Source organism: Suncus etruscus, chromosome X (genome assembly GCF_024139225.1).
Source record: "Suncus etruscus isolate mSunEtr1 chromosome X, mSunEtr1.pri.cur, whole genome shotgun sequence".
In the NCBI taxonomy this organism is placed as follows: Eukaryota; Metazoa; Chordata; class Mammalia; order Eulipotyphla; family Soricidae; genus Suncus; species Suncus etruscus.
Window position 1 is genome coordinate 85,414,281 of NC_064868.1, and position 24,227 is coordinate 85,438,507.

Consider the following 24,227-nt stretch of genomic DNA (forward strand, 5'->3'; position numbering starts at 1 on the left):
ATGAAAATTTCCTGGGTAGGTTTGACCTAATAAGATCAGGTCTTTAAAACTCAAATTAGCGGTTATAGGAAGAAGAAACAGCTGAAATGTTCCAGGGAAGCATCAGTAGCCTCAGGTGCAATTTAGGTTTTTGTTTATTCACTTAAATTCTGTAGTTTTTAAGAGCATGTTGACTGAATATTTTTCTAGAAAGGCAAATAAGTTTAAGAAATTCTGAAGTAAAGGAATGTTTAAATGCATGAATAGAAGACTAGCATAATTCTTTAGGAAGTTATATATGAGGTCAAACTAATTGTCAACATCTTTGGTGTCCACAATATGGACACCAGCAGCAAGTAACTACTGAACACTTGAAATGTGGTTTATAAAACTAAAAATTGAGTTTTCATTGTATTTCCTTTCAATACATTAAAAGGCTCCAGATATTCGAGAAGAAAGAACCATGAGACTTCAAGTTCTTTGAGATGGAACCACCATTAGAGAAAAAATAGCCTGGTCCAGTTGATATTTAAACCATAATCCCCATGACATTCTGGCATCCTTCATTTATGCATTTATGCCCTATACTCAACTTGACCATATTCTGGTAACTGATCTTGCCCTGGATTTTGTTTGGGATTGTGCCCCATCTGTCAAATTATTTGAAGCTACTTCACCTCCTGACTAAGAATTAGACACAGGATTGATTTCTGTCAGGACTTTCTGCCCCTCCAATTCTCTGTGCAACTGTGCTTTTACCATACTATGATTGATGCTGACTCCAAGCTGCCTGACCTCATCAACATTGTGTCAGATAGCAAGTTTAACACTCATTTCTTTTCTTCTCTTTCTCAACCAACTAGATGATTCAAGATTATAAGCAAAAATGCACTCAAGTGTAAGCAGACAGCTTGGCAGTAAAAGTTGATTGGATTTCCCTAACTTAAAAGAAATATGTATGGTCTTTCAGAACAAAAGCTGGACATTACAAATGAGAGTGAATTTAAGTGTGTAACTTTTTGTTTGTTTGTTTTGGGGCCACAACCATTGGTGCTCAGGACTTCATGATTTCTCTGCTCAAAGATCACTCCTGGAGGGCTTTGTGGAAATTATGGGGTTCCAGGAATTGAAGCCAAGTCAGCCTTATGCAAGGCAGATTTACTACCCACTGTACTATTTCTCTGACCCCTTATGTGAGTACCTTGAAGAACATTTTGGTCACTTTACTATATGCACAGTGGCTTCACAGTGCACAACAAACTTCAAAGGCTTACAAATAAATCATATAATGGGTCCCTGGAAGGTACTTGTGGACTTGGGGCAGGCAAGCTTTAAAGATACTATAGAACCCCTTGCTGAAATCTTATCCAGATGCTTGTTCCTCTCAGTAGCACTGCACATATAACAGAATGAGCAAAAAGTACTTCAAGGTATTCACTTATTCTCTTTTGTAGTACTCAATTCTGCTTTCTCAATGGCTATAAATATTTCCCCTAAGCTTGGAAAAAAACAGTCAAGTTTTACTTCCAGTGATTTCTACTTACACTTCAGTGCATTTCTGCACATAGTTTTTTTTTTGTTTGTTTGGTTTTTGGATTTTGGTTTTTGGGCCACACCCGGCAGTGCTCACGGGTTACTCATGGCTCTAAGGTCAGAAATAGCTCCTGGCAGGCTAGGGGATCATATGGGATGCTGAGGATAGAACCCAGGTTCCGCATGGGTAGGCAGCCTGCAAGGCAAATGCACTAAAGCTGTGCTATATCAATACAGCCCCTTGCATATAATTTTAAATATCTAGTTGGTTGAGAAAGGAAAGAAGAAATAAATGCTAAACCTGCCATAGTAAAGCAGTAGTAAAGCAGTAAAAAATTAAATTTGAGAAAATAAGCAGACTCAGCAACTATAATATTGCTTAGCATTAAGGGTTTTTCAAACTTTATTATCCATTACTAATGTAACCCTTTCTTTTTGCTGCATTTTAGTTAGTAATTCTGTTTACAGTAACTTTATTAGCAAGAAACTCTACTCATTAAGGGGTCTCAAACTCGAGGCCGTGGGCCACAAACAGCCCTCCATACAACATTTTGTGGCCCTGCCCTAGAGGAATCTTGTTTTGTTTTGTTTTGTTTTAGTTGTTTGGGTCACATCCCCCCAATGTTCAAGGCTTACTACTGACTTTGCACTCAAGGATCACCCCGACTTTGCCTCCTGCGGCCCCCAGGTAAATTGAGTTTGAGACCCCTGTAAATCATGGCAATAAAATTTAAAACATGAAACTCATCGGTAAATACCAGTAACTTTTAGCTATTTAATAGCAGAGCAGTAAACAGAATATGCACATTGCTTTTTTGCTTCATGATTACAAATATGCAACTATATAAAATAAATATTTGATTTAACTGTAAGACTATGACATAGTTTAAGTACAATTATTATATTTACAAATTCTATAATTACAAAATATTTCCATGTACTTTCTGGAAATAAATCCCTTTGTTCAAAAATCCATGCATGTTGTATTGCAATATAAATATCAAAATGTCACCAACTTATTAATTACAGAGGATTGATATGAATTACTGAAAGAAAAGGTAAAAATTAAACAGATCTTATATATGGATAGATGTATATGTATATATAAATATACATCTATGTATATATAAATATACATCTAAACATATATCTAAGTATATGTATATATTATTAGTATTATATATCTAGTCTATATATTTACCCACATATATGCTTCCATAAGAACATAAGCGGGAAATTTTTCATTCCAGAAATTTGGCCAAAGATAACAAAAATGAAGAGCAGGAAAATAGATCCTGACTAGAAAGTTTTTTACTGTGAGAGGATGGACTATAAGCCAGTAGCAGGACAAGTAGGATAATAACAAAGGGATATGGTCACTGTGGGCAGAGGCTGGGATTAGATGGTAGCAAAGTAATGCACAGGATACCCTATCAGTAACGGTATTGTCAACCTTGGTGCCTTAAGGGGAGAAAAAGTAGAAAGTGCCTTCCAGAGAAGCAAACTAAAATGTCAGAGGGAAATTGTAAGCAACAGTAAAGGGACTGATATCACTGGAATCCAATCATAAATAATTTTGTAACATTGCAATTTACAATGGTTCAAAATTATTTAAACACAAGAAAATATTTCTTTAAGCATTTCCATTTTTGATAATGAAGATGATGTTGAAATGTGAGCATGTATATCGAGTGACTTGCCTGGGTAATATAAGATAGTGGGCATTCAGTAGAAATGGTAGTTGGATTATTTTTTTATCTTTATTTAAACACCGTGATTACAAACATGATTATAGTTGTATGATTACAGTCATGTAAAGAACACTCCCCTTCACCAGTGCAACATTCCCACCACCAATTTCCCAGATCTCCCTCCTCCCCACCCCCCTACACCTGTACTCGAGACAGACTTTCTACTTCCTTCATTCATTCACATTGTTATGATAGTTTTCAGTGTAGTCATCTCTCCAACTGCACTCATCACTCTATGTGATAAGGTTCATGTCCTGAGCTGCACCTACCAGCCCTCATCTCTCTTGTCTCTGAGATACTGTTAAAAATGTCTTTCATTTTTCTTAAAGCCCACAGATGAGTGAAACCATTCTGCGTCTTTCTCTCTCCCTCTGACTTACTTCACTCAGCATAATAGATTCCATGTACATCCATGTATAGGAAAATTTCATGACTTCATCTCTCCTGATGGCTGCATAGTATTCCATTGTGTATATGTACCACAGTTTCTTCAGCCACTCATCTGTTGAAGGGCATCTTGGTTGTTTCCATAGTCTGGCTATTGTAAATAGCGCTGCAATGAATATAGGAGTAAGGAAGGGATTTTTGTCTTGTATTTTTGTGTTCCTTGGGTATTAAGGAACACTTGTGGCCTTCATTTTCTAGTGCCCTAGGAATTACCCTTCTCAAGTGTCTAAATAAATGACTTCAGAACTGTTCTGAGATGACCATGAGTAATACACACAGCTCTCTGTATACTTTTTTGTTTTGTATGTAGTCCTTCCATACAATTCTCTAAAACCCACTAGAACAGAAAAAAAATCTGGGTCTGCTTTGACCCGAATATGGAGGCCCTCCTATATATTAGCTGTGAATGTTTCTTCTCCAAGACTGTTTCTTCTTCTTGTCACTTTCCTCAGTTCCATATTTTTTCCCAAGCTATTCCAGGGAAATGAACAATATCTAGGTATACTTGATAGCTTTGATTCCCAACCTTCCACCCTCACCAAAAGTAAACTTTTGCATTATTTGACTAAATTAGTATTCAATTCTGAATTGTTTACACTTAGACTAAATCCAATTTCAGAGGACTAAGAGTAAGTACTTAGCTTACTTTTGCATGTCAATAAAGCTCACAATTAAGCCTTCCAGAACAAAGAGAAAATATTCTACTCCCAAAGCACATCCCCAATTACACTTTTTCCTCCCTGGGATGCTATTGTTGTAAAGCAATTTTAGCCCTGCTGTCAATCATCAAAGAATCAAAAATATTGAGGTTCATTTTTAGACCACCTCACTACAACTTAGGTAACAACAATACAATCTTGTCAGACTATTTAGTCAATGGATTTTTAAGAAATCATTTAAAATCAGTATATTAACTGTTTCTGTACAGAAAGAAGCTGCCAACTATCAATTAAAAACAGTTGGTTTCTAAAATAAGCCAACAGTTACTCTGCAGATTCGCTGAGTTTTAGGCAATATAAAATGAACTTCAGGGGTCAAGGTGATAGAACAGCTGGCAAGGCATTTACCTTGCAATTTCTGAGCACAGAGCCAAGAGTATGCCCTGGGTGCAACAAGGTGTAACTCAATCCACCCCCCAAAAGGATAAATTTTATCTTTGCCTGCTTTCAAATGGTACTACAAAAATCCAACTAATATATTTTTTGCCAAACAGGCTTTATTTCTTTATAATGCTATCTCAACATCCAGGGTTATTGATTGTCCTTAGATAAGACTAAGGAATTCTCTAGCAAAGATGCTACTAGTCAAAAGTTTAAAATGTATTATATAAATGAATATTGGACCCTAACAATAAATTACTCAGATTTCTTCAACTATCAAGTGGACCCTGTGCTTAGGTCTCTAGTGTAAGGCTTGATGGGGGTTAGAAATCAGGCATCTCCCATTTCCAGGAGCAATGACATCAGATGATAACTGGAGCTTCAAAAGAACAGCAGGGTGTGTGCACAGACCATAAGGTATGAGAACTGACAGCAGAAGATGTCACCAAGATGACAGCAGAGATCATCAGACACAAGAACTGATCACGGCAAGACCCCACCCAACCTGAATTCAGGGTCGATGTAAAAATCTTTAACTTTACAAAGGATATGTCAGCACATCCCTCTTCCCATGACCCTTTCTTGTCAGGTGAAAGCTAGGTAAATCTGCAGATTGGGCAAGACTCTCACAGCGTCTCTGGAGACAATCAGACTTCAAAGGGCAACACCTCTCCCATAAAGACTCCAGTTGGTCAAATCTGCCCCTGCCTAAATATTTATTCTTAAGTGGGAAGACTCAGAAGATGACATTGCTTTAGCTAAATACACTCATCTGGATCAGTGTCACATGGCTATAGTTTTTATTCTGGGCTATACCCTATTATATTTTTACACTTAAAAATTCCATAAATTGGGGCCAAAGTGATAGCACAGTGGTAGGACATTTACCTTGCACATGGTTGACCCAGGATTCAATCCCCGGAATCCCATATGGTCCCCCAAGCCAAGAGCAATTTCTGACCACATAGCCAGGAATAACCACTGAGCATCACTGGGTTGGTCAAAAACAAACAAACAAACAAAAAAATTCCCATAAGTAAAAATATGAGGGCTGTTATAATGGTTCCATATTGTCCTTAGGGACCTAATTTCCTTCCAGTATTCTATAACGGGTAACCTCTTATCTAGCTGACTGTAGGAGTATATCAAATTAGATCACAATAAGGAGTTTGGTCTCTTCTTTATAGGAAACTTCATACATTTTCAAATATCACTTCTACCCTCTTTGATCAAAACATAGTCCTATCCCTATGCAGGGAAGTGAAGATGTTGAATTATAATTATTTGTTCTGTAGAGTAACATGCTATAATAATAAAAGCTGAGCTTCTGGGGCTAGAGAGGTAATACAAGAGATAAGATGCTTGCCTAGCATGCAACCAACCCAGGTTCAGTCCTTGGCACTGCCAGGATTGAGCTATGAACAAAGTCAGATGTTACCCAATACCCTCTTTCTACACTAACAGATTTGTTTTGTTGGTGATTTATGAATCTAGCAATAGAGAACTGACACTGAAAGGCCATTACAAACATGCTGTGGTAGTTTGGCTTGTTTTAGGGTCTGTATGAAAGCTTTTAAAGACAGCTTTTTGAGAAACAGAGTGACCATCACATCTATAAACAGTGGCTCTAGTAGTCATAGAAATGACATGTCTACATGGAGTCTTTTTTTTTGTTGTTGTTCTATTATACCATGCAGTAGAAGATGACCTTAAATCTAAGTTACATTTACCATGGGAAGCCAGACAGGTCTGGGTATTTTTAGCTAACCCAGGGAGCAAGCCTGCCAAGAAGAAGTCTATTTGTGTGAAGGACTGAGGAGGTTCCTGGCAGAGAATTTGCATTATGGAAAGAGCCATTCATTCATTGTTTGTACTTCATTCATTTCCAGCCATGTATATGCCAGCCACTAAACATACAAAAACTGAACAATAAACAGAGTGCTGGCAGACAGACCTTTCAAGGTAGAAAAGGAGTCATTTTAAAATGTAAATACTGCATTTAAAAACCAAATAATGGTAAAAGTCATGGAAAACAAATTTTCAATGTAGAAAAAAAAGCACTTAATCAGAAGACAAAGATACCAGAAAGGGTGTTTATTACAATGATGTCGTTTGTTTGTTGTTGAATAAAGGAAGGAGTAAGTTAGCTGCCTAACTATTGGAGACTTTATATGCATAATACTATATCTGTATGAAGACTACTACATAGAAGTTTAGATTAATAAATTAAAGTTCTTAGTGCATCAACATAGAAATATTTAGAAGAAATATTAAATTGCTAAAGCATAACATAGGCCTGAAAGATAATACTATAGGTAGAGTGCTTGTTTACACTTGACTGACACAGGTTCAATAGACGGGAAATAAGAAAAAAGTCACTAGACCTTTCAACATTATTGGATAACTGATGCTTTTCAATCATGTGCATTTGGTTAAGTACTAGGTACTGCCAAATGAAATGTCTCTTCCTTAAAATGTATTCTTTCATTTGAAATTAATTCACCTTTGTCACTGCCAGAGGTTAAGTCCCATTCTGCTTTGGGTGTGTACACACAGTACCTATTAGCAATTAAAATGAGTTACAAATGTGTCAAGAAGAGATCCTGCTGCTGAAATCCAGGTCAGGTTACTTGAAATGGATATATATCTCCCTCTTCTAAATGTTAATTAGATGTTCTATTTTATCTTCAAAACTTTCTAGCAGAAATTTTCTTGAAGTTGACACTTATAGGTCAAGAGAGCTTCAAGACAGCATCCTCAGCCCCTGAACTTATGAAGTCTATTCTAAAGGGTTATATAACTTTACTTAGATCTTTGGAATGGAGAAGAAAGCAAAATGGAAATAAAATGTTATGGGCCCTAGTCTCCCAGCAATTTCCTCAAAATTTTTCAACAGACCTAGTAAATGATAATATGAAAAGGAAACTGCTTCGGATTCCATTAAATTTGACATTTCAACATCTGTGTTCCAGTAATAAAGTAAATCTTTTCAAACTCAATATTGAGGTATGTGCTTAGGTTTTTTTCAATCCAGTAAGTATTTATCAAGTATTCTCTTCAGTTTTGTATAGTTTATCAGCTGAATGAATACCAATGAAATTTTCACTAAAAAAATGAAATCAGACTGAATACTTAATCCAAGGTTTAAGGCATATACCTTTGCACACAATTGACTCCAATGGGTGACTCCAACATCACATTCAGCACCACCTATGTTCCCCTAAGCACTAGCATCAGAAGTGATCCTTGAGCACAGACCCTGGTGCAATTTCTGAGCACAGCTGGATATAGCCCTTGCCCCCGCAAATAAGAGTTTGAAAATAAAATGCTATTTCTTCATGGAACTGACTAATAAGCCAGTTTTAAGGAGCAATAATATTGCAACATCTTTCTCAAGCAGAATGTTTGGTGTTGCATTAAATTTTAATGCTTATTGTCAGTGAAAGAACACAATTCTAAAACTAAAATATTAAATAGCAAAAAAACAAACAGCGGACTTTCCATGACAGAAGATGTAACTCTTCTACTTCCTGTGTGAGTTTAATCAGCCACTTCTTCTCCATCTCTCTGATCCATAGTTGTCTTTCCCCTTCTTAAAGAAGACATTGGTTGAGCTAGAGTTGGTCTAGCACATGGCATCATATTATAGTTCCTTTGAGAGTTCTATCAAAATACGACTTCCAGAATCTACTTCTGTAAACTTCTATCACTTTAGTCTAGGACCAGACCCAAAAACTGCATGCTTACACAGGACCCAAGAGATGTGCTGAAGGGTCACATAACGCATAGAATGAGGTAAATAATCAAATTATTTTTCCTGCTCTACCACCTCCACTGGTCTGAGAAAAATCAGGATAATTAACAACTGTGAGGGCATTTTTTAGTACAAGCTTCTCTATGCTTTTCTTAGAAATTTTAAGTGAACATTTTCTCAGGATATAGACTGCTGCTTGTGGTGTTTACAGTTTTCTTTGGCAAAACATCTAAGTGTGGATGAAAGAATTCCCAAATCAAATTTACAAGAGACAACGAGGGAGGAAAGAAAAGGAGGCAGGCAGGCAGATTCGTGAAACACAAGTTCTTAGGAGATCAAGTGCTTTTAGTCAACATCCAAACTCAAAATAATCACTGACATTTTGCAGGCAGAAAATTCTTAAAGATGACTAATTACTTTGGTATTTCAATGAAAGATGACAATTGAATATGCATGAAAGCAACTTTAGAGGTCTAAGGGTTTTAGTGTGCATCACTCACCCTTCTGACTTGTGTTTTAAAGTCTTCTACATAAAATTACATATTATATCAAGATACCTAGTCGTTTTAAAAATTGTCTCAGATGCTATACTTATTAATATTGAAAGTGGATCAATAATTGTAATAATTTCACTTCAGATAAAGCACTATGTTCATTAGCATGCTTGAACTCTCTTCAGAAAAATCCCTCACTTAGAACCAGCACAGGAACAAAATTTCATGGATCCAGGTCTGTGATCAATATAGCACTGCACTTCAAGATTAAATATTATTAATGGTCATAGGACTGGGAACACATGAACAGGTTTATTGTTGCTCAATTCACCAAAATGTTTTGTGTAGTGTGTAAACCATCACATCTCTCTACAGGTCTTTGCATTCTTACTAACTGTAACAAGGCTTATCAGCAATTGTTTGTTCTAATTATTTCTATTAAAGATAGACTTTGTCAGAAGTTGAGTGATTATATTTTACAAAATTGTAAGCACAATATTGATTCATTAGTTTGACAATTCTCTTTTCTTGCTATAAACAATAGCCAGTATCATCATTCAGCAATAATGAACATGACTTCTTAAATATTAGGATTTCCATTTAAAAATGCATTAGAACACAACTATTAAATATTTTTAAATTATTGAAAATAAGTCGTATGTTTCAAGTAGCAATGATTTTGTAGTTAATTGAAACACAATGAGATACACAGTTATAAAGCTAGTGGTTGAGTAACAATTTTTCTTGACTGATACCAACTAATTCAACATACTTCATTACTCAGAAGCAATGATGCATGGTCAAAAAGTGAGCTTGTTTTTGCTAACTTTCAAAACCAGTTTTAAGGGGCAGAGCAATAGTACAGTGTACAGGGCCTTGCACGCAGCCAAACTGGGTTCAATCCTATATGGTTCCCTGAACACCACCAGGAGTTTTTATGAGTGCAGAGCCAGGAGTAGCCCCAAAACAAGACAAAAGAATACGTTTTTTCCTAAGAATCACTGATTGTAGATTGATATTTAGCCATACCACTTCTTTATATCACCAATATACTAGGATCTCCTAGACACCTAATTTCTACTGCTTCCTGTCTATGTCTACCCACCCCATTTATTTTCCTTCTCTATTCTGCTCCTACCTTTACAATGAGGTCAAGGGTAATCTGGCTATATATCCAAGCCAGAGAATCAACAGATTGAGGATTGATGGTTGTTAGAGGGAACCTGGAAAGCCATATAGAGGGTAGAAGACACTAGTGGTAGGATGGATTGGAATGCTGTCTGTATAAAACACAAATGTGAATAACTTTGTAAATCATGATGCTTGAAAGTCTTAAAGAAAAAAGGAAAAGTGTACCACTGAGTCCACTGTGACTAGAATTGCTATGGCAATACCCAAAGTGGAAGGCCAGTCTGGTGATGATTATGCCTCAAGTGTTGTCTTGGGTTTATCCTAAAGTGATGCTTTCAAGAAACACCATATGTTTCCTGCTTTCATCCCCACTCCATAAACATCAGACTTTTTTTCCTGAAAGAACATCAGGAATGCTTAATTCATCAAAACTGTCATAAAATTTGAAGGCTTTATTTTTCTTTTAGAATGTGCCTGGGAACCATAATAACACCATGGAGCAAAGGTTGTTTTGACATATGCGGTCATTACATTTACAGTCCTGTGGCCATTACATTTACTGTTAGAGGTGACCTCTCCTCAATAAGCAGGTGAATAGGGGTGTATGCCAGGTGTCACTGTAACGTCACCTAGAAAATGTCAACAGGAGATTTAAAAAGTGGAAGGGATAAAACTCTATTCACATATGAGTAATCACCAAGATTCAAGGTAAAATTATAAGTATCCATTTTCCTCTCATTGATTTGCAATGATGTCTGAGTGCTGCTCCAGCTGTTACTTTGAAATGATTTTATTTACATTTTAGATCTTACTCATCTCCCCTCTGAACCCACAATTTCTAAACCCTTCTTTACTTTGTGCAAATCACAACTTCAGTGTAGATCTGGAGTGTGTCATTTTTTTGCTATTTTTAAATATTAATAGCCTAGTCCTCTTCACAACTGATGACTTTTTTAAAACTCAGAAATACTTAATGCAAATCCTTAGGAGCTGTTCTTCAGGCTATAACTCTTTAGAACTAGGTGTCTAGCGTGCAGACCTTTTGGAATGTTCTAGCAGAGTCAGCATTAAACTCTCTACCACAGCACATACTTTACCATATATTTATACTAGCTGAACATAAATACATAAATAAAATCAACAGACCTGAGTACAGAGGCTCAACGGCATTATACTGTTCCAATAATGTGCAGTGTCAAACCCAATAAATTTGCTTCCCTCCTGAACACATTAGATTGTAACTCCAGACCAAAATCTAACTTTAAGTTGCAGTGAGATTAATAGGATGGAATATGTCAGATAAGAGAAATAGCTAGCAACTCAGTCCTAAGGCTTAGCTAAAGAATCAGTGACATTTTGGCATATATGTTTATGTACTTCCCAAACCAGGAAGTTTAAATATAACTTGTACTAATAAATCCTTCAACTTAATCAACAAGGTAGAAAGATCCAGAACTCTGAATGGATCAGGTACCACCTCAAAGTGACACTTAATTGGTTGCCATACCTCTGAGTTCACACTACATCATTGTATTTTTGCTCCAGTCTTCTCTTTTTTAAAATGCTGTTTGGGGTCACACCTCATAGAGCTCAGGGGCTATTCTTATCTTGGTAGTCAGGGCCTAGAAGTGTTGCCAAGTATTGCCAAGAAGGAAACCAGAGCGTGTAAGGCATGTGCTCCAGTGTGCTGAGCTACATCACTAGTTGTTTCTACTTTCCCTTCCTCCCCTTTTCTGTGTTTTGTGTGGTTTTCTTTCTGCATCTGCTCAATCCAGTCTATCAGTGTTTTTCAGCTTGAGATATATACCCTATAAGTACACTTAAATCATGTGAGCTCAGGACTTACTCCTGATTCTTTGCTCAGGATCACTCTTTTTTATTTTTATTTTTTTTGTTTTTGAGTCACACAGGGGTTACTCCTGGCTCTGTGCTCAGAAATCGCTCCTGGTCTACCCTGAGTCAGCCGCATTAAAGGCAAATGTCCTACCACTATGCTATCTCTCAGGCCCTCAGGATCACTCTTGATGCTGCTGTTTTCATTTGTTTGAGTGTTATGGTGCATCCCCATGTTACTCCAGGGTAACTTTTGGCTCTATGCTAACTGAACCACACCTGGCTGATTGGAGAGATCACATATAATGCCAGGGATCAAACCTGGGTCAGCTACATGCAAGGCAAGAGCCCTCTCTGCTGTACTTTTGCTGCAACCCTTGTTTTATTTCTTTAATTAAAGCATTTCAGTAGTCCATGAGCTGCACTATATAATAGAGTATTCCAAGGTCCATGGCTCTGACATGGATGAAAACCTTTCCAGAACTTTTGTTTCAACCCATGGCTGTGCCCTGTATCAGGATAAAAAATAGTTTAGGTCTAAAATTTGGCAGTTAGTTAGGATGTCACAAAACCAAATTGGGCCCCTCGTAGCCAGCAGCCCTTTTCCTGTTCTGTTGCTAAGTTATAATATACATTACCTTCCCTTTATCTGTTTTAATAGTTAAAAAAAGGTGTTTCTTAGACACATGTGTCCTCTCTGTAGCACATCTCTGTAGCATGTAGGTATAAAGGACAAAAGTGGAGACCCTGGATCTTGTGCAATCTCCTACGTTGCACGCGAAAGATCCCTTTTTCCACCAATGAAGAATTACTTGTTCCAAAATATCCAAAGTGTCAAGGTTGAGAGATCCTAAATTATACACATATCCAACAGCTAGAAAAATCTGAGAGAAAATATAATGTTTACAGTTTACATTAGAATATATGGAATCATTTATTTCTACCCTGAATCACAAAGATCTTCCTAAACCTAATTCTATTATGCAGAGGCAGGGTTTAAAATTAGTCCACTGATCTTCAAAGGTTTGCTTATTAACTAATACAAAGGCACAAAACTTTAGGTTCAAGCCTACCACTAATCCAAACAAGTCAACATGTTTGCCATAATGATGTAAATACTATAATATATTAGAGTATCTTTCACAATAACAAAGGCAGCAACAGGCTTTAAACTATTGTCCTTTTTTTCTTTTCATATTGCATTTATCTACTTTAAAATATGCCCCTGTGAACTATGCTTTGAAATCTTTTGATCAAATGAGACAGGATTCAGTAACTATATTTCCCAGTCCTCTTAGAGCTAATGTTTCTGTATGTGGCTTGTCCTTTGTGCTACTTTTTGGAAAGCTCTTCTGCCCTGATCCATGCAGAGAAGGTTGAGAGAAACAACATTATTAGGAAAATTCTATACTAACTAGTATCTGGTTAATATTGCAGCATCTTAGCAATGTCTATTCATGTTTTTAAATTCATCTTAGGAAAAAATGATTATTCTATCCTAATCTTAGAATACAAGGTTCACTTGATCATGCTATAAGCACTGCAGAGGTCTCTATCCTCTAACAAGATCAATGAAATCAATAGTAAAAAGCACAAATATTGAGCCACATTAACAATATCACTGAACCAAATAATGCAACAGGCCATTTTTAATTCATTCACAAAAGCACATTAAGTGGCATGTCTGATAGTCAATGAAATCTAGAAAATTTTCCCTAATACTGAAATTCTGAGAAAAATCCGTCTATTGCAGCTTTCAAAGGAATTGGTACCATTCTAATTTTTACTACTTTATATTCTCTTCAATATGGTCATCTATGCAGCATGCCTCAGAAATTTTTGTATTGGTCACATCGTGTTTGTATGTGTGTATAAACATGTGTAAGCAGGCATGTACACTCTTGGTACCTTTGAAAATAGCTGCTCACCTACTTTGAAATTTGCTGACAAAAAGAAAAGTCTGCTCAGTGCAATGGTATCTTACTCTCAGTGTGGTCCCTTGTGGTAAGATAGGCTGCTGAATGCTGTTCTGAAGGTTGGCAAGCCAGCAAGATTTGCTTACAAAGCAAATGAAAATTGAGGCATGCCATATTTTACATGTTACTTTCTACTGGATCAAAATAAGTGACAGATTTCTATCAGTTATAAGCCATCTCTATTCAAACTATCATTGCATTTCTTTTAAATTTTACCTTTGGCTCTGGACAATCTTATCAAACTCTTGCCTTTTTTTTTTTATCAGCATGACTGCCTCATTATTTCTGCCTTTGAATGGTCTCTTAGCTCTGTGTTTTGCGGTTGTTTATAGCGACCATTAAATAACTACATGAATAGATGACAGTTGGAAATGAGGTAAAGACAGAGAGGCAGCATTAACTGCCCTTGGTTAGTAATATGCATCTGCTGCTATGATAGTCTGGAGCAAACCGTCTTTTAAATATTTTACACAAAGAAGCATATTAATAAAGAAATGCAGTGTCTCTTGATATGGAACTCGGAAGAGCCTACCCTGCTGTATGAGTGTGAACTGTACTCTTTGGCAATCTTCGTCTCTCTAGATAGAGAGGAATCTCAAAAAGATTTTTTCAGAAATTTCCAGTATAAATAATAGCAAAGATCCTTTCAACCTCTGAGAGTAAAGAATAACCTAATTCATTGAGCTATTACTAAAGTAAATGGGATATGTTCATTCATACTATAAATAGTCAGGAAATTTTCTTTATAAAAGACCCAGCATGGTCGCCTTAGAACCAAGATGAAAAAATAAGATGAAGAAGGGAAGAGAAAACCCAGGAGTCTCACAAGAGTTAGAATAGGAAAGGTGATTTGAGAATCTGATGGCAATATGTGGGGAAGAACACTCTAGAAAGCAGCCAAATCTCCATGTACTATCCACAGCATAACTGAAATGAGCACTTGGCACTTCAAGCTACCCCATATCCCAGTTTCCACAGGACCTCCTGGCTCTCCACAAGAATTTGGGTGATCAGGGATTCTAAAGGATCTGAGAGAGTTTGAGGGTGTGGAGGACTTGATGTCAGGCCATTCATCTGCTTCTGAGATAAAGCAAAGTCTTGATGCAATCAAATAACACCCCTTCTGGTCTGAAGCCTGGAAATTGCACCTTTCTCCCAAGCAGGCTGGGAGAGTGCAGGAAACATCCTGGGGAGACCTACTACCCCATGGAAACAAGACTTAGGGTCCTACTAGCAGTGGGGGGGGGGGCAGCGAACCTTGCTCAGGAAATGCTAGTTCCTTGTTCCTGGAGGATCCTTGCTCCTTCCCTTAAGTCACATCCGCACCACCTGGACTGCTAATAAGGGGCTCAAGAAAGGAGAAATGAGGGGCCTGGAGCCAGGAGGGCCAAGAATACTTTCTGGTCCAGCTAGGCTAAGTGGTGCTGAATCCGAAGAATGCAATTAGAGCAGGGCCCGGAAGGCGGCTTGCTCCTGGAAACACGTTCGCACAAGTGCAACTCCTCTGTGCACAGTCTGGAAAGCCCTGCTTTACCGTCCTCAAGAGGAGGTCTTTCAAGATCTGGCTGTCAATCGCCTCTCCACCCCCCCCACCTCCATTGGGCGCTTATTAGTTCTGGGAGGCAAGCCGAAAGAGGGGGCAGTCAGAGGGAAGGGGTGGGGGGCTTCGGAGTGTTGGCTGATCTTTCGCTTGTCAGCAAGTTGCACGCAGGACTCCCTTCCACGAGGAGCCGTGGGGACCGCGCAAGTGCCATCCTGATTCCACTTGCCCACGGCCAGAGCTGCAAGTGCCGGGCCGAGTTCCAGGCGCGCGGGGCACAGAGGCTTGAGCTCTGCTCAGAGGCACTGGGCAGGAAAATGGGGCTGAGGCTCCTTGGGGGGCGGGTGCCTCCCCCGCCTGGTCGCTGAGCGGGGACATTGGATGCGCGGGGTGATTGATAAGTGCGGGCAAGGGGGCTGCGGGTCCTCCCTCCTCCGTCCTCCTCCCCCTCCTAACCTCCTCCTCCTCCTCCTCGACCTCCTCCTCCTCTTCCCCCTGAGCTTCCTCCCTCTTCCCCTCGCCGGGCTCCCTCCCACCTTCCTGCCAGAGGCGCTGCCCGCCGGCAGAGCCACTCCAGTGGGATCTGGCTGTCCTGGGGGGCGCCGCCTCGTAGCCCTCCCTCCGGGCCGCTGCGGGCTTTCGTGCCTCCCCGCGTGGCAGATGCAGCCGGCGCCTCCGGGGGACCATCCGGGCCGCGCGCGCTCCGGGTAAGTTCCCAGCCGCGTTCGGGGCCGCGGCCGGGCTGCCCCGGGCACCTCCCCAAGCCTCGGATACGGGGTTAGGAAGCTGGGGTGCCCAGCGAGCAAGGCCCGGGATCCCCGCAGCCACTATGGCCAGAGGTATCTAGCCAGCTCTCCTCGTTCCGGACCTTTCCGCGGCGTGCTTGGACTCCGGGCATCGCACAGCGCCCCGTTTGCCATCGACAAGGTAGGCGGCCCATGGTGTCCCACCCCTGAAACTCGCCAGGGTTCCAGGCATCCCTCACCGGGCGCCAGGCGTCTAGATGCCCAGGGTCCGACCGCTCGCCAAATAGTCCCCCGAAGCCTTCGGAATCCCTTATGGTAATAGCATTGACCCTCGAAGAAGGGAGGGCGCAAGGAAGTCGCGGTTAGTCATTAGTCCTCTGAGAGGCCCCCAACCCAGTCCCCAACCTCCGGCCGCCCTTTAAAACCCCTCGTGGCTAGACGGGAGGACGGGAGGACTGGTTGAAGCGGCATTGCGCAGCCCGCTGGGGTCCCAGTGCCAGGTTCTCCTGGAGCGAGCGGCTGGCCCGGCTGCGAGCTTCCTTCGCCCTCAAAGCGGAGAGGCAGCGCCTTCTTATTTTAGCGGCCGCCTCTGCCTCCCTCGGGCTCACCCAGCATCTTCCCTGCTCCTTCCCTGGGCGATTTCCCCAAAGTGCTGCGCGGAAGCTGTGCTGCCCAACACAGGGCCACAGGAAAACTTACTTCAAGTGCTTGATTGGTCCGAGGTGGATTTGCTCCGAAAGAATCTGTGGGAGGACGCTACAGGGACCCGGGATGGTGTGGCTGGCTAGAGGCTCTGCTGCTCCCGCCGACAGCTAAAAATACCTCTTTGGGGGACACCCCCAAAGTTAGCCTGCTGCCACCAGGAGATCTTCTTTGTTGCCTTTGCATTGCTAGGAATTCCCAGTACCCCCACGCCACGTTAACTCTGAAATTCTTAGCAAAAGAGTCTGTGTTCTCTAGGAGTCAGAAGGTGCCCTCAGTGTCTTCCGAGACGTTACCAGACTTGAGAACTGCAACATATATGCGATATTCCGTTTGCAAATGGAATTGTTTTCAAAATAAAAGGAGCCCATTGGTGGGAAACCCTCTCCCACCTCCTACCAGCGCTTTGTAAGATTTTGGGAGACGGGGCTCAAAGTGACACTGAGCAGCAGCATGCTCCCTAGTCCTGAGGTTCTGCTCCTGCTTTTCCAAATGCCTGACCCTTCCCATTCCCAACCACCATCCAGGAATTTTGCCTGGTGGATGTACCCACTCCTTGGGAAATGAATGTGTTTGCAGTGCTCTTGGCTGTCTGGTTGGTTTCCACTTCAAGGAAGTTATCTCAGCAGTCATCCACTAGGGCTCTGGGAATGACTGAATAAATAAGTCCTCTCTGTCTAGGAACTCGGGGGTTTGACTAGTAGCAAATAGGTGGAAACAAGAGGCCCTTGAAAATGAAAGGATGCCTGAGTGCCTGGTGTCTGCATGTGCATGCAATGATACTGGAGAAAGGCTCAGTCCCCCTAAACTGGGCCGCCTGCCCCTATGTACCACTACAGTCAGTGGTGCTCTGCAGTGCACAGAGGGAAATACATTCTGAAGAATAAGAGGATGGGGAAAGGGAAAGTGGCAGGCTCAGAATGTCTGTCAAGGGTTCTCTTGAAAGAAAAAGGAGGAAGCAGAAAGTTCCAGCAAAAGTCCAATAGAAACTCCAAGAACCACAGGTTGCTTTGGAACTTGAGCTGAGAAACCATGGGTTTCTTCTTGGGTGTGTGTGGAGGATAGGGAAGTTCCTATGGGGGAGACAATTTCAAAGTCATGGCTTAATCAGGGAGTTGCAGAGGAGGGCAAGGAACTCTGTGTACCCAGGGTCCCCTTAGCAAATGCCTGTTCCTAGGGTCCAGCCTTAACAAATGTCTGTATTCCACATTTGGGCCAGTCATGGACCAGGATGTTGAGTCGCCCTGCTTCAGGCTGGGGAGGAGAGGGCCCAGTTGCAGGGACCTGCTGGTCAGGCACGTTTCTGGGTCACTTCCTTTTCCTACTCTATCCCTGTCCCTCCTTTCCCCGTGTCTTCTCTCCTACTGCAGCCCAAAGGATGATCTGGCCCTTCCAGGCCATTCTGCAGATGGACTCCCTCCTAGGGGATTCCTGACTGTAGGGATCCTTAATGTTATCAAGGAAAAAGGAGATCATGAATCCAAAAACGCAGCAGCTGCTCCCTTAGCATGTGATTAAAGGGTATCCAGACCCGACTTGGCTTCAGAGAGGAGCCCAGAGAGCCTTTAGAGTCCATCCTTTCAGCCAAAGGAGGAGAAAGGACGTTTCAGAAGCAAGTGATATCTACAGTGCACAGAGCTAGATCAATCGCAGACCAGGTCTGCTGTCTCCAGCTCAGGCCAGGAGGCCACCTTCCAGCTCTGCTCTGCTCTGCAGGCACTAGCTTTCTGTCCCAGCTCCCCAGACAGTTCAGGCCTTCTCTGGGTTCCCACTCAGGCCGCCTTATGCTGCCGCTCTCACACCCACGGATCCCTTCAGGCAAAATGCAACCGTGGAAATCTCCTCGTTGGGCTAAGTATAAACCTCAGGGGGAGAAGGGCGCCTTGTTTATCTCTGTTGGCTTTTGCCCAAAGCAGGCAAGTCCGTGCCTCCCCCAATCAGTGACCATCCAAAAAAGTAATTGTGGAGCTGAAAGCGAGCTCAGGAGGCACCGCTCAACTCCGAGTCCTCCTCCCCCTCTCCTTCACACACCTAGCACACATGAACCCTGAATAGGTTTCTGACTAGAAGTCCATCGGCCCTGGCCACCCGCGAGGGCCAGCCTCGGTGTGTGTGTGGGGGGGGGGGGCCCTTAGCTTGGCTACTCATGGAGAATCCCTCTCTCCGGGGAGCCTGGGAGGCTCCAGCCTAGTGCTAGCGCCAGGAGTAGTTGAAACGCCAGTGGCGCAGCCCCATTTGAGCTTTTGCAAAGCCACTCGCGGGTCAGGGCTGCCTCCGCTCATCCCTCCCCCACCGCGCGCCCTGGATCCCAAGCTTGTCCCCTCCCCCGTGACGTCACCCCAGCCCTGTCCCGGGAGTCTGCAAAGCCTCTCAAATTCAAACTGCTCCGCGCACGGCTGCCGCCGACGCCCGGATAGCCCGCGCGCGCCCGGGGTTTGGCCGTCGCTGCCCGACCCGGCGGCGGCTCCCTGCAGCACCAGCCCCGCGGACCTGGGTGGGCTTGGCGCCCCGCGCTCCTCTGCCGCTCCTGCCGCCCACCCGCACCCCTCCACCTCCCAATACCCAAGCCAACTGCTCGGTCCCCAGGAAACAGGACCACCCCCGCCCCCGCCCCCTCCAAGCTGCATCTTCTTTTACCTCGCTCTCCCTCTCCTCTTTCGAAAGATGCTAAACTCCTGGCAGACCGCCGCGGAGAGGGGTCCCGTCTTCTCCTGATGCGTGAGTAACCCCCCCTCACCCCGCTTTGGCCTCCGCTTTTTCAGCCTCCCCTCCCCCCACCTCAGTCAGTTTTCTCATTTCCCACCCCCTTTTGGCGCAGTTGGGGGAAAAAAAAAAGTCAAGCAATTTCTGCTGCAAGCCCAAGACTGGCAAGGGAGCCAGTCGCTTGCAGAACCCCCACCCGCCCCAAACCTTGGCCAAGGCTGGATTTAGTAGGACAACTCGGGCTCCTAATGACTCCGCGGCTGGCGGCCACCCTTGGGGAAATCAGGTGCATCTGTGTACCGGGACACCGGTGCAGGGAGTGTGGGGAGAGGGGGGTGGCTGGGGCGCAGCAGCCGCTGGGAAATACCATGACTTCATACCATCGTGTGTGCCCACTCCAAGAGCCCTCCCCTCATGCCGCCCCCTCGCTTTGCCATTTTAATCAGGTTCCTTCTCTCTCTCTCTCTCTCCTCTCTCTCTCTCTCTCTCTCTCTCTCTCTCTCTCTCTCTCTCTCTCTCTCTCTCTCCCATGCACTCTGTTCTTTTCTGCCCCCTCCTCACCAAGGTTTGCCCGTCGGTCCCTGAGGTGTCACCCCCTTGCCTAAAGATGCTGAGCAGCATCTGGATCCTCAGTGTGTTCACCGTCGCTGGGATCTTCCACACGGAGAGTCGCAAAACTGCCAAAGACATTTGCAAGATCCGCTGCCTGTGCGAGGAGAAGGAGAACGTCCTGAATATTAACTGCGAAAACAAAGGATTTACAACTGTCAGCCTGCTGCAGCCCCCCCAGTATCGCATCTACCAGCTGTTCCTCAATGGGAACCTCCTCACCAGACTCTACCCCAACGAGTTTGTCAATTACTCCAACGCAGTGACTCTCCACCTGGGCAACAACCGGCTGCAGGAGATCCGCACTGGGGCCTTCACGGGTCTGAAGACCCTCAAGAGGCTGCACCTCAACAACAACAAGCTGGAGGTGCTCCGGGAGGACACATTCCTGGGACTGGAGAGCCTGGAGTACCTGCAAGCCGACTACAACTACATCAGTGCCATCGAGGCAGGGGCCTTCAGCAAACTAAACAAGCTCAAAGTGCTCATCCTCAATGACAACCTACTGCTCTCACTGCCCAGCAATGTGTTCCGCTTTGTCCTGCTGACCCACTTAGACCTGCGAGGGAACCGCCTCAAAGTCATGCCCTTCGCCGGTGTCCTTGAGCATATCGGAGGCATCATGGAGATCCAGCTGGAGGAAAATCCCTGGAATTGTACATGTGACCTACTGCCCCTCAAGGCCTGGCTGGACACCATCACTGTGTTTGTGGGGGAGATTGTGTGTGAAACCCCCTTTCGGTTGCATGGAAAAGATGTGACCCAACTTACCCGGCAGGACCTTTGCCCTCGCAAAAGTACTGGTGACTCCACTCAGAGGGGCAGCCACACTGACAGCCATGTGCAGAGGCTGTCCCCGACCTTGAATCCAGCTCTCAACCCCACCCGAGCTCCCAAAGCAAGTCGGCCACCCAAGATGAGAAACCGGCCTACACCAAGGGTTACTGTGTCCAAGGACCGGCAGAGTTTTGGGCCCATAATGGTGTACCAGACCAAGTCACCTGTGCCCCTCACCTGCCCCAGCAGCTGTGTTTGCACCTCACAGAGCTCGGACAATGGTCTGAACGTCAACTGCCAAGAAAGGAAGTTCACCAACATTTCTGACCTGCAGCCCAAACCCACCAGTCCAAAGAAGCTCTACCTAACTGGCAACTACCTGCAGGCAGTTTACAAGAACGACCTCCTCGAATACAGTTCTCTGGATTTGCTGCACCTAGGAAACAACCGCATTGCTGTCATCCAGGAAGGTGCCTTCACCAACCTGACCAGTTTGCGCAGACTCTACTTGAATGGCAATTACCTGGAGGTGCTGTATCCTTCCATGTTCGATGGGCTGCAGAGCTTGCAGTACCTCTACTTAGAGTACAATGTCATCAAGGAGATTAAGCCACTGACCTTCGACGCATTGATTAACCTGCAGCTACTGTTCCTGAACAACAACCTACTGAGGTCCTTACCACATAACATATTTGGAGGCACGGCCCTTACCAGGCTGAATCTGAGAAACAACCATTTTTCTCACCTGCCTGTAAAAGGGGTTCTGGACCAGCTGCCTGCTTTTATCCAGATAGATCTGCAGGAGAACCCCTGGGATTGCACATGTGACATCATGGGGCTCAAGGACTGGACAGAACATGCCAATTCCCCCGTCATCATCAATGAGGTGACGTGTGAGTCTCCTGCCAAACACGCAGGGGAGATACTGAAGTTTCTGGGGAGAGATGCTATTTGCCCAGACAACCCCAACTTGTCAGATGGCACCATCTTGTCCATGAATCACAACACAGACATCCCAGGGTCACTGAGCGTGTCCCCAAGTTCTTATCCCGAGCTCCATACTGAAGTTCCACTGTCAGTCCTAATCTTAGGATTGCTTGTGGTCTTTATTTTATCTGTCTGTTTTGGGGCTGGCTTGTTTGTCTTTGTCCTCAAACGACGAAAGGGGGTTCCAAGTGTTCCTAGGAGTGCCACCAACTTAGATGTCAGCTCCTTCCAATTACAGTACGGCTCCTACAACAGTGAGGCACAGGATAAAAACGATGGCCATGTCTATAACTACATTCCCCCACCGGTGGGCCAGATGTGCCAAAACCCCATCTACATGCAGAAAGACGGTGACCCGGTGGCCTATTATCGAAACCTGCAAGATTTCAGCTATGGCAACCTGGAAGAGAAAAAGGAAGAGCCGGCTGCCCTGGCCTACACAATAAGTGCCGCTGAGCTTCTGGACAAGCAGACCACGTCCAGAGAGCCCGAGTTGCTGTATCAGAATATCGCTGAGCGAGTCAAGGAGCTGCCCAGCGCAGGACTGGTGCACTATAACTTCTGTACCCTACCCAAAAGGCAGTTTGCCCCTTCGTATGAATCTCGACGCCAAAACCAAGACAGAATCAATAAAACCGTTTTATATGGGACTCCCAGGAAATGCTTTGTGGGACAGTCGAAACCCGAGCACCCTTTACTGCAAGCTAAGCCGCAATCAGAACCAGACTACCTCGAAGTTCTGGAAAAACAAACTGCAATCAGTCAGCTGTGAAGGGAAGTCATTGCCCAGCCCAAGGCATGGCAGGATGCAGCTCACACCACTGGAAGCGCTGCTGTGGTCTTCCGGGTGGTTCGCAGCATCGTGGGGGACTTGGACAATGTTGGGGGAGGGGGTAAAGCAATGATACTGTGTTTTTTTTCCAGTTTTCCTTTAAATTATTTCTCTTGCTTCCCCTCCCCCGGCCTTCCCGCCCCACCCTTCTCTTCTTAGGAATCATCATTGAACAGAATGTTGCTACATTTTTTTCCTGCATTTTTACATGTCTTTTGTTTATGGTTTTGTTTAGATTTTATTTGTTGTTTTTCTTTCTTTTTTGAGTTCTGTTCTCCGCGTGGGAATGGAAAGAGGAGATTATGAGGAATGAGGAAAGAGCCAACAAAGTTTTCCAATGAAAATGGATAATTAGTGTTATTTTGTAGATGAGACTATACATTCTTTTGTAAATAATGATATATGGTATTTCTGTCTTCGGTTGCCAAGTATAGCCACTAGGCATTCTTCTTCGTATTAAAGTGCCTTTGCACTTTAAGTACATTACTTAAATGTTGCTTTTAGCTTTGAGAAATTGAACATATTTTGATGTGTTGTATTTTTGAAATTAAAAACACTGTAAAATAGACTGAAAATGTCAGCTATATTAAGTCAACATGCAGTTTGCTTGAGTTATAGAAACCAGCCTCTCATTAAATGATTCTAGTTCTAGGACTTTATAGATTTAACTGTAAAATATTTTCTTTCCTCTGGGTTTGTTCTCAGTGATTTTATTTAAGTCAACTAAGGGGATTTAACAGTGGACTAGAGGTAATTAAAACACCTCAGTTGGGATTAGTGATTCATTAATAAAATATATTTAACCCAATATCAGAGTGAATTGAACAATTAATGCCCTCTCATAAATCATTATTTTACACTAACATGGTCAGTGTTTTAGATTATTTTCCTAATTAAGAGTACATTACACAACTTGTAATATATTTTTTCTGCATTAAATTAGATATTTTTATATATTTAAATGAAAGAGTCTGTATTTCTAACTTTTTAATTGAAATTAATATTTTTTCTGCCTATTGAAACATTTTCTATAAACATATACCAGTAGAGGCCGCCACACACCTCATTAAACAAAGACTTATGAGCCATTAGCTACCTTGAAGGAAGACTTCAAAGGTTAAATTCAAACTTCCCCCCATAGATTCTCCACAGATTCATAGCAGCAGAGACAATGTATACATTACTTTTAAATTATTTGAGGATTTCAGGTTAGACTGAATCCGTCTCAATTTTCACATTTTCAGAGAAAGCAGCGTTTGCCTCTTAGTTTATTAAAGCATAAATGAGGTGCTATCAAATCCTGTATGACTCGCATCTCCAGATTTCTTTTCTA

The 24,227-nt window shown here is 42.9% G+C and overlaps 1 protein-coding gene across 1 annotated transcript; it reads left to right on the forward strand.

The window, feature by feature from the left end:
- The first annotated feature begins 16,047 nt into the window (after positions 1-16,047).
- On the forward strand, positions 16,048-23,702 carry SLITRK2 (SLIT and NTRK like family member 2). Its single transcript, XM_049767477.1, has 3 exons — positions 16,048-16,245; positions 19,651-19,704; positions 20,255-23,702. Exon 3 carries the CDS (start codon positions 20,297-20,299, stop codon positions 22,832-22,834), a length of 2,538 nt encoding a protein of 845 aa, XP_049623434.1. The 5' UTR covers positions 16,048-16,245; positions 19,651-19,704; positions 20,255-20,296; the 3' UTR covers positions 22,835-23,702.
- Positions 23,703-24,227: the final 525 nt, after the last annotated feature.